The sequence below is a fragment of the Limanda limanda genome, chromosome 12, assembly GCF_963576545.1.
Source record: "Limanda limanda chromosome 12, fLimLim1.1, whole genome shotgun sequence".
Classification (NCBI taxonomy): Eukaryota; Metazoa; Chordata; class Actinopteri; order Pleuronectiformes; family Pleuronectidae; genus Limanda; species Limanda limanda.
Window position 1 is genome coordinate 18,709,454 of NC_083647.1, and position 11,654 is coordinate 18,721,107.

The 11,654-nt window shown below is 41.8% G+C and overlaps 1 protein-coding gene across 1 annotated transcript; it reads left to right on the plus strand.

The window, feature by feature from the left end:
- The first annotated feature begins 5,495 nt into the window (after positions 1–5,495).
- On the plus strand, positions 5,496–7,131 carry marcksb (myristoylated alanine-rich protein kinase C substrate b). Its single transcript, XM_061083436.1, has 2 exons — positions 5,496–5,603; positions 6,535–7,131. Exons 1-2 carry the CDS (start codon positions 5,505–5,507, stop codon positions 7,129–7,131), a joined length of 696 nt encoding a protein of 231 aa, XP_060939419.1. The 5' UTR covers positions 5,496–5,504.
- Positions 7,132–11,654: the final 4,523 nt, after the last annotated feature.

The window sequence follows — 11,654 nt, forward strand, 5'->3', positions numbered from 1 at the left end:
GAGCAGGAGTCGTCTCTCTGCAGCCGAGTCCTCAGCTCCTCCACACAGGATGACGAGGGCGGCAGGGAGGCAGCATGCGCGTGGCAGCACACACCACATCCGGCCTGTCCCCTTCAAGAGAAATCTCCCATCTGGGTTGTTTGTAATCGAAAAGAAATGAGAATCACAATTAGAATCAGGGTTTATCGCCAAGTGGGTTTAAACCAGTCTATGGTTCAAACACACACAGGGAATTTGCTCTAGTGTTTTTTTTTGCAAGTATGAATATAAAATATGAAAATATTATAAACACTAGAAAATGATTGTGTAATATAGATTACACAATATTAACAATTTGTAGGTGAGTGAAAACAAAGATAAGGAATATTTTGGAAAAACTAAATTTATTTGAATAACCATTGAATTTATTTGTTTAAAGGTTCAGTGTTAAGAATTTAGTGACATCTAGTGGTGAGGTTTCAAGTTGCAGCTGAACACCCCTCTCCTCACCCTCCCCTTCCAAACATGAATGAGAACCTGTGGTGGACGTCAGTGGACGTTGTGATAAAAACTCATAAGGTTTTTAGTTTGTACAGTTAAGGCTACTGTAAAAAACATGTCCGCCTCCGTAAAGAGGACCCACTCCCACTCATGTAAATATGAAGTATTCAAATATAAAGCGCCAATTCTAGGGTAAAGAAAAAAACAGTTAGTTTAATTTAAATGAAACACACTGGTGAAAACATAGGTAGGATTATTTCCTATTCAATTTCTGCCAATAGATCCCTTTCACCTAAATCTTACAAACTGAACCTTTAAGCTAAACTATACAAAGCCGGGCAGTTTTATCCATATAGCACGTTTCATACACACAGAGGTAGTCGGTTTGAAATCATGTTCAAGCAGAATATAAGATTATAAAGAGTTAGGATCAAAGAGAATGAAATCAAATAGGATACATCCGTGTGAAATGTAAAAATATTTTGAAAGAGACAAATAGTACAAATACAGCAGATAGAGCTGTGTAAAATAATAAAATGCAATGATGGTTTGACATTTTAGAAAAGCTTAGTTAAACACACTGTTTTAATATCAATGCTCATTGTAACATTTCAAATATCATAAAAGCTTTGGGGATTTTATTTTGGTATGCCTACCTTCAGTGTTCCGGTGTCTGTACGTTATCTTGACGCAGATGTTATTGCGTCCGACTGATGCGGATCCACATCGACCAGAAATTTGATGGACAGGATTTACAGCCAATAAGAAATTACAATGTTTAGCAGGACACCGCCTCCTCTCTGGAATGATTGGAAAAAAAAACAAGACAAGATGGATAAATTGTCTGTTTTTGTTTAACTCAAGTAGAGTTCGATTTGCTTTATTTATTTTTAATTTACTTCAAATGTGGATTTTTAAAACAGTGGCTTTTACCTTGCAGGTCTGATAATAAGAGAGATTTGGTTCCAGCTCAAATAAAGAGCAGGTGATTTCCTTTCTATCAGCCTGAGGGGCTGTTAAGTTGTTAATAAGTGGGACCCCCCTGCTGAGGTCTGAGGTTTTATTTGTAGAGTCTAACACTACACACACACATACACACACGCACACAACACACACACACACACACACACACACACACATGCACGCTCACACGTACACACACTAATATTCAAGTGTTAACTACTCCTACTGGAAGCTGACCAAGACAATTAAAGGGGAAAACACCAGCAACATCCAACCACTGCCTTTCGACAGCCTTCAACCAGACTGTAATTTTGTCATTTATAAATTATCTATTTGAACAGTTCAACAATAAATACATAGAGAATTAATACACAATGCAGGGGGAGGCAGCAGTGGGCGGATCTGAAAGACGCTTATGTTTCCCCATAACAGAAAATGTGAAATCAACATGACTAACTACAAGAGTCAATACAATAATAACATAACATGTATGATAAAACAATAATAACATCCAAATAAAAGCTAAATATGTGTGTTGTGTTGTTGATGTGCATATGCATTCACAGGCAGCACGAGTGTGAGTGTGTGTCGGGGGGTAAAATTTCACACTCATGTGTTGACTCATCTAAATGGCAACACTACACGAACAAACACAGATATGTAACAGAAGTCAATTTGTCTTTCAAGCATCATTATATTGTATATTTTACTTTTGGATGTTTTAACATCCTTGCTCAGGTTTGTGTTCTGAAACTCGGTGTTGACCTTTGACCTTTACTCACTGAGCATTCCTCCAGTTTTACAGAGGTTATTACGGATCAGGCTGAAGAGCAAAAACACTCAGAAACACAATCAGTCAAATAAAATATAATAATAGAATATACAGTAATTTCTTTTATATATCACATTCATGCTGGCAGATGCATCAATCTAGTTTAGTGTCTTGCTGAATAACACTATGACATGTGAAGGGGGGGGGGGGAGTAGGGAATCAAACTGCCTCTCTGTCATAGCACCTCCAAGATTGATAGTACTGTGTATCAGAGTACAGGACAAGGTGCTCTATCTGTCACATGTCAGAAAACAGTGAGAGATATTCATCACATTTTCCAACAGTGAGTGGTGATGTCTTAAATGTCTTTTTTTCTGTCCAGAAACCACAGATACGTAATTTAAAATCACATAAGTCAGAAAAAAGCTGCAAATCCACACACAGGAGAAGCTGGAGCCATGAACTCTTTCAGATTTTTACCTGACGTGAACTTATATAATGACTTAATTATAAATCTTGAATCTTGTGTGATGCTTTAAGCTTGTTTTAGTATCTTGACACATTTTGATGTCATATCTGCAAACCTATTCTTCTATAAATGCTGGAACGAGCTCCCCAATGACATCAGGACAACAGAAAGTCTACACATCTTCTTCTATCTGACCTTACCTTGAATACAAAATAAAAAAGTGCGATTTAGTAGCACTTATATAGCACTTTGTAGTTTGGCTTTCTTGAAGAAAATTGTACTTTCTTGATTCTTGTTGTTCTGGGTTTGTACCCTCATGGTTGAATGCACTTATTGTAAGTCGCTTTGAATAAAAGCATCAGCTAAATGAAATATAATCTAATGTGTGTGGGCAGGAAGTGATGTTAGACAGTGGGGTGACCTTTCTAGGCTCATTCCAGACTTTCATGCTTGTGTATCAGTAAATGCAGCAGTTAGTTATCTTTAATAATGTTTTTTCTCAATATAAAACATAATATATATCTTATAAATATTGTCCTTGTCCACTAAAAGAAGAAAATGCTTTTCATTTTAATGAAAGAAATTATGTACAGATTGTCAAGCTCTTACTCTAAATTGACATTATTAAACATGGGGTAGCGGTGAACATTTACCATAAATGGATAAAGCAACCGATTGGCAAGAGGCCTAAAATAATAATAACAAAAATACAAAAAATATAAACTAAATAACAATATTTGAAAAAAAATGTCCTTGTTTCCTGGATGGTGCCATTGAATGGTAAAATTGTATTTAATTTACAAATTATTGAAAGTTGTGTTGATTTGAAGCCTGCAGCTCTTGCAGACACACACACTCACACACTCACTCACACACTCACTCTCACACACACACACACGCACACGCACACGCACACACACACGCACACACACACACCAGGATTCTTGCATATGGAAGGCGTAGCAGACAGTGTGCTCCTGACAGGTGAAGTGTTTGAAAGGTCTGGGGTCCCCGGTGCTTTCTGAAAACATGTCCTGCCCTGCTTGGCTTTGTCTTCCACTTCACTCCTTCAGGGCAGCTCAACACAACAATCACAGCTTTGCATGTAATCAGAATATCACAACAATGAGCATGGCCTAGTTCTGATGCCGGGGCGAGGGTGGGTGACAGAAGCCACCCTAATCCCCAAACTGCTGTCTGCACCGCTCACAGTTCTGAACTCACTCTCACCCTACTTCTCCCCAAGCGGGAGTCATGACTGCCGAGCCGGTGACACGCAGCCTCCTCTTCCTCGGGGCCATTTTGGACTGGTAACCATGGAGATGTGGGTCATGCAGCGATGGCAGAGAGAGGGAGAAAGAGGAGACTCGTGGCTGGTGGTGGAGTCGGAGCACTGCAGGCTGCTGGAGGAGGCAGCAGCAGAAGAGGACGACCATAAACTCTCATTATATCTGGGTCACTGGGATGCTCCAGCTGCAGCGAGCAGACAAGACGCTATTATGCAAGAAGAGGGATGCTGGGAGCTGTGGGCACAGGCGCTTATAGTTACTGCTAGTGAGCATATGTCAGGAGGCTGCGTGGTGATGGAACATGAGACCAGCTGAGCTCGGCTTTGTCAGCTCCAAAACATGCTGTTGTTCTGGTGCCAGCATATACTAACACAACCATTGTGAGCCATGTTGAAGGGTGTGTTACTGTTTATCATATTGTGTTACAAATACAAATAAGGCTATTTAATTGGATGATCTGGAGGGTGGCCAGATAAGCAAATACCCAAATTACATAAACTCAACGTCATCTTAGGTCGATATGACCAAAAATTATATCAAGAAGAAAGTGTTCATATTTTAATCAATATCTATAATAACCACGATACATGTCATAGTATTATTTCATTTAGATTTAAGGTCTTATTTCTGCTTTTGGGTGAAGGTTATTGCTTCAAACTGACAAATCTGAGGTACATCAAATACATGTAATACCTCATCAGTGTATTTACACAATGCACAAGCATCACATCATTATATATTGGAGTTTTGTAGTATTGATGTTGATCCAAATCCCTTTTTGTCGATAACTATTGACATTGCGTTACAGCCCAGCCCCAAATCAGCTCCATTTAAAAACAAATGGGGGCCATTTTTTAATTCTTGAAAAACACAGATTTCCAAACAGGAGGAAAATCTGTGTTCAGTGCAGGAGGAGCAGGAGGAGCAGCTGTTTGTGGAGGGACAACATTCTCCTCTTCAGAATCAGAGTCCTACAGAGGAACTTTCTGCAGTGTGGCAGTAATGGAAGACAAGTTGTAGGCCATGTTGTTGTGTCTCCTCCATTGTCCGTGACCACCGTGCACCCCCAACACCCAATCCCCCCCCCACCCCATACCCCTCTCTCTTTTGCTCGTTGGATGCCGGGACTCGTGATTGGCTGGGATGCACTGGTCGTGACGTCACAGCCCAGTCGCCCACTCATCAGTGAACTGGGGCGTTGTTCTCCCGCATCTCATTTGCAGAGGGGGGGCGATTTTTTTTTTTAAAAAAAGGAAAAAAAAAAAGATCGGGAGTGAATTTCCCCCTTTTCCTTTTTTTGACTCCTTCCGCCACATTTTCTCCTCGTCTCCTTCTTCTCCTCCTTCTTCTTCTTCTGCAGCTTCTCCTCTCTCGTTGGGTTGCGTGTGTTTCTCTCTGCGCAGAAAAAGGAGGTGTTGCTCGTGTACGTGCGTGTGCTCGTGCCCGTGCGTGTGTGTGCGTCTCTTTCTAGGGGGGGAAGTAGCAGGAAGCTTTGCGGTCTTTGTTCATTCATCTGATCCTGAGAGAAAGCATGGGAGCGCAAACCTCCAAACCCGCCGGGAAAGAGGACGTGGTGGCGGGGGAGCAGCCCGCGGAGGGAGCGGCCGTGGCGGCGAAGACCAACGGACAGGTCGGTGGAACCAATGTTCGATTCCCGGTGGCCGATGCGTGGAGGTTTCACTCACCCGGCGTCCAGGGGGGAAAGTGGCCACATGTCGGATCCATTTTCATTGTCTCAGTTTGTCTCAGTTAAACCAAATTGTTTGCAAACGCAATTATTTCCACGTGGTTTAAATGCTTAAATTGTCGCTTGCATGCGTTTTTGCGTTTTAAAATATGAGGAATTAATTAAGTAAATCTAAATGACTGTTTCTCTGTTTCTGACTGAGATTGATTCAAATGTCATTTTTCAAATTATTTTCTCAAACATTTTACGTCGTTTGCACTCGAGTGTTTTCATTTCACGGCGTCATTCAGTCGCAGTTTGTGCAGATTTGGTTTTTCGGGCGCTCCCACTGAGGCATGGCCATTTTTTTTTTCCTTCCAAAAAAGATACCACGCCTTTGTTGCCGGCTTCAAGAAAGAAAGCACGTTTTTGTGCACACGCAACCCACAAAAGCAATGATTTATACCAAGTGCACGTTAAAGTGCGTGAGGATTATTGATTATTTGACGTTAAATGCGTTTTTATTGAAAATACAGGGCGTTAAAACAAGATATAAATTCCCCAAATTCCCATCTTGTTCCCATCGTCTCCACACCGAACGCCACCCTCAGGATCCCTGCGGTACTGCAGTCTAACCGAATAGCCTACTGCTGAAAGCCACAGATCTGTCGTCACTCTCCTGGTAACAGATGCTGCTGCAGTTTTAGGGCCATTTTCCTATTGGTTACCACCAGTCGGTGCATATAATTAAATGTGAGCACGCCACATGTTGCAGGTGTTAGTCTTGCACCCACATGTGCACACGTAGACCAGCGTCTGCCCCTCCCTTTATTCAATTTAAATGGCATGGTGATGCATTTGTGGAGGAATTAAATCGTGTCTTGTTCTTTTCCAGGAGAATGGCCACGCCAAAACCAACGGTGATGCCTCTCCGACTGCGGAGGAGGCCAACAAGGCGGATGTCCAGGCCAACGGCAGCACTCCAACCGAGGAGGCGCCCAAAGAAGGAGAGAAAGTAGAGGGTGCCGAGGCCAACGGAGAGAAGGAGCCCGCGGCCACAAACGGCGAAGCCTCTGCCAAGCCGGAGGAAGGCACTCCATCCACCAGCGAGGACGGCAAGCAGAAGAAGAAGCGCTTCTCCTTCAAGAAACCCTCCTTCAAGCTCAGCGGCTTCACTTTCAAGAAGACCAAGAAGGATTCTGAGGAGAATGCCGAGGAAGGAGCAGCCGCCGCCGCAGAGCCAGTGGAGGGAGAGAAGGAGGCGTCAGAGGAGGCAGCCGCCGAGGAGGCCAAGCCAGCCGAGGCCGGTGAGGAGGGAGCCAAGGAGGCTGCAGCTGAGGAGCCGAAGCCAGTGGAGGAGGTGAAGGCAGAGGGAGAAGTAGCAGCAGCAGCCGCCGCAGGAGGTGCAGAGGAGAAACCGGCTGAAGCTTCACCCGCTGAGCCGGAGACGGCAGCCAGTCCGGAGGCCGCCCCTGCCGCCGCCGCCGAGTAATCCTGCTGCTCAAGACACCAGAATGAAGGAGATGATGGAGCCCGTCTGAAGGAATGCGAGGACTTGTCTAAAACCAGGGATTTTTTTTGTTTAATTTTTTTGTTGGTGTTTTTGTTTACTATTCTGCAACCACCCCGTCCACAATGACTGCAATGTCCGTGGCAGTGATGGACAGGAGGTGTACTGGCGAGTGTGCTGCTTCTTCACTGCTCATTGGTGCTTGCATTTGTGACGTGGGTGAGTGTGAAAGTGCGAATGTGAGTGTGAGTGTATTTTTTTTTTCTACATGAAACCATGACTGTGTTGACATGTTGCTGAATTTGACATATTTAATCTTAAGTATTTGGTGCTGGGCAATTGGATGTAGCAGCTAAAGCTGTGTTTCTGCAAGATGTGACACATTGTGATCTTTTTTAAAGGGAAACCAAGTCTTACATGTTGTCTTTGCAGTGCACAGTTGTTTACAATTCTTAAAGCTCGATGCTCCTGTGGACACGACCATTCCGGAATGAACTAGACTTAGTTAACTGTCAAAAACAATAGATGCTCATCACTTTCCATTTAGATTTCCACCATTTCAAAACTCTGTAGTAATGCACGTTGTATAGACTTTGATATTACTGGTTTTATGACTGAGATGTACCTAAATGACTGAAGTTTTTAACAGATTACCCATTGTAAATGAAGTTTTTTCTTGTTTTTCACCATTTGTAAGATTGAATAAAATTGGGAGATGTTTTAAGCAGATTTTTTGCATCAAGCTGTGATGACTACACCACTTCAAATCGACGCTACAAAAAAGCACAAAAACGAGGGGCCAGGGGGCGCTAATCTCTGAGCAGCATCTTTTTTTGTACATAATGAGGCTTCACTTTATTCGATGTGGAATGTAACATTGCCGACAAAGTGTTCCGTTTGTTTTTTCTGTGAGCACTGAAGAATAAAGGACTGAAGTGTGAATTGGCTCATTTTGTTTAACGTGTGGAGCGAATATAAAAACATTCCTCACATTAATACCCGTAGCTTTAGTTGCTCTGAGATTTCTCTTTAGATGGAGAAATGCACCCCTTGAATTCTTTGCCTTATAGTGCCCTCATGTGGTAAAATACCAAAAGGATAAAAGACATGTTACAGGGGCAGTTTTACAAAAAAAACTTAAATAGTTTGTACAGTCTCAACTCTTAATAGATGAGATGCAATAACTTCTCACACTGAATTATAAATGGGGTGTGTAATTACAATAATTAGCTTAAAATAATGAAATTACATACAAAGTGTCAAAATATTTGAGAGCTTTTTGGATGTATTGATTGACACATAAATGCTCTATCCCATCTTTATTTATCAAATCCAACAAAACGGCATGTGACTGGCCTGTTTTGGGCCTTTTCCTATATTGAAAATCCAATAATTAAATCATTGAATATGAGCTCACACAGACAAGGTGAAAATACATGAGTATGAAATGCATAAGTAAGATCTCAGCCTTAAAACAAAGGGAATACCTCGTTAAACCATTTTTCAAATAAAAAAAAAACAATGAATAAACCCTCTATAGTATAGAATATAAAGATGAACACATGTAGAAAATAGTCAGCAGTGATCCACAACAGAACACCTTCACCACAACCTAAAAAACGTGATAGTCACAAACGTGTTTTTTTCTCTAAACCAGACTCATTTGCATTGATGCAAAGTGAGATGTGTTTTCTGCCTCTGTAGTTTTGAGGTAATGACTCCTAAAAGAAACCACAGCGTAATTATGTGATGAGATTCTGGGGTTTGAGCTGCATCTCATTCAATCACAGAGCTGCTGCTTTTCACACCATAAACGACAGCGTTTGAAACAACAAACATATTTGGTGATGAAAAGAAAACCACTGCAGCCAACCCGACTGAACTGGTGCCTGCGCTCCCCATCACCGCGCAGGGATTCCTTCCTTGAAACCACCGGGATCTTTTCAAGAATAGAAGAGATTACAGCAGACCTGGCTGTTTTTAGACGCCCACAGCTGCAGCACGGCACGCTCATTTCAAACCCATTTATTTCCTTTGCACACATATTTACCCTGTGTGCTGCAGCTCTGGACACCGCAGGAAGGGTGTGTTTTACACATAATCTTTCTATTTTTGCTTCCTGGTCATTACATCCATCTTGGTCAGGCTGTTCAGGCCTTTGCTTCCCATTCTGTCCCCCATGCTCAAATGCAGCTCACAGCCATGACAGTTCCCATCATGCCACGGTCTCATCCTCCTCAGGGTGTCTTCATATACCAGGTTGTTCCTCAGAGCATTTAAATAAACACAGATGAGTGAACCCTCCAAAAAACAAATATATTCCAAAGGGAAATGGTCTCAAGTGCAGCAGATAATTTGGGAGTGTGGCTTGTGGAGTTGACCAGAGGCAGCTCCCCGTCTGGGCTGCCGTGGTCCCACCTCTCGCACTGACCACATCTCTGAGTCCCCTCAGCTGTAAGTCCCCAGTGGTTTCCTTCAACCAGCTTCCTCTCAGTTCGGTCCCCGGGGCCCCTCACCTAACCACCACCTCCCTCTCCCTCCCGGGGCAGATCAAACAGCTGCTGCCCGGCGAGAGGACCATCCCTGTCCCTCGTTCCACACGCCGACTATTTTCAGCACACCAACATCCAGACTAGCACGGTAGAGACGTTTTTGTAAACTGTGGCTGCCAACAGAAAACCAGCAGCCATCATGTGGGCAGAAGATTCATAAATTATGATCCTCATCCATCTCAGCTTCTTTACGGGAACCATTGCTGGATTTCCTGAGGCCCCATGTCAGCTGGTTAAAGCATTAAAGTGGACTATGAACTTAGTTGTGTTTATTTTTTCCATTTCTTATTCAAGTGATGCAGGTTTCTAATAAATCTAGGAATGTTATTTTGATTCTGTTCCTTCTATACTTCTACTTCACAAGGTAAATATTTGGCTGAGTTCCAATTTGCATATGGTGAATATGAAATGATAACTATGAAGTTCCCCAAATGATAAAACATATTGTGAACCTAAAAAATAGGGTTCCTTGTTACAGGAAAATAATTACTTTTACCTGACACAAAACATGCTATCAAATGCTTTAAAATGCAGTAACATAATAATACAACATTTAATAATATCCATCGAGTCATTCATCCTCTATAATGCTTATATTTCAAGTGTTGTAGCTGGAGCCGGAGTCAATCCCATGCTGACATTGGGTTCAAGACAGGGTTCACCAGATTGCTAGTTTACCCCAAGTGAACACTGAGCAGGCACACTGATCATGTGGCTGCTCGCCTGTTTATACTGATCATATGACCACTGGGTATAAAACAGCCAGAGGAAGTGTTTGCCCTTGATGAAGGCCTGAATTGCTGAAACCTGTAGGCATGTTTCAATACCTGGTTCAATAGCCTTGAGTTATAGAGGCTTTTGAATTGCATAACTTGCCTTTTGATTGAGCATTACAGCTTTTACTTCTGTAGAAAGGAGGTGAATTATTATATTGGCATAGACTCATGAGAATATGTTGAGTAATATGACACCTAAGTGAAGTATTATTTCCAGCAGCTTATCAAAGGGGGATGGGATCACCTATGTTGCTCTGGGGATGATATTTCACCAACTATTCTCAATGGTTTACAATGAACTTATTTATATTTTTGCATTTATCTTTTCTTTCTTACTCAGTGGGGCTGATTCTGTGTTGCAAAGGGAAGTAAGCAGATGCAATTATTAGTTTGTGACTAGTTGCAAAAATATAGTGTTGAAGTGCCCAGGAACAGGAAATCAGTGTAACCCCAGTGCATGAGGAGGCTGGTACCAACAAGTCATTTGTCTTTTCCCATTTCCCATTCAAAAAGTGCTCATGAGACAAAACGTTTGTTAAGACATCTTTTATTTTTGGTCACTATGCTTTACATGACATAATGCCTGTTCAGGGATATAACGATGTTGAGGTTAAACAAATGCTGTTTGTATGACAGAATTTGACTGACTAATTTCATCATAATGATCAATTTGACTGTCATCATTTCACAATATTCAAGTCATGTACAAGGACAACAGTTACAACATGCTGCACAGACAGTATTTGTGTAGTTTTGAAGATTATTGGTCATCCGAACAAAAAACAAGGTTGTACAAAAACAAACAAAGAAACAGACAAACACTTAATTAAGTCTAACCAGTTGAAGTCGGTATAAAAGAAACAGAGTGGAAAAGAAAAAGTCATGACACAACACAGTTGTAACGCCTCCATTTCACATGCCGTCTCCATTACAAAAGCTCACTGGTACCTTTGTGGATTGCTTCCCCCATCCCTGATCACCTGTTTTCATAAATTAGTTTTCCTTCCTCTAAGCACCCATTTCTTGTAGATTTCAAGTCGAGATGCTACTACTCCTCAAAGAACTGTTAACTGCCTGTCTGTTTGGTTGAGATGAAATTAACAGGGAGTTTACTTTAATTTGAGAAATAGATTGCAAATTTAGTTGGTTGGCTTTTGGGAACTATTGTATCAACCTA

What these genes read in the sequence shown, in the direction of transcription:
- marcksb (XM_061083436.1), top strand. Translation starts at nt 5,505, where the DNA reads ATGGGAGCGCAAACCTCCAAACCCGCCGGGAAAGAGGACGTGGTGGCG. An exon ending in CGGCGAAGACCAACGGACAG is followed by an intron (nt 5,604 to 6,534) that starts GTCGGTGGAACC and finishes GTTCTTTTCCAG; the next exon opens with GAGAATGGCCACGCCAAAAC.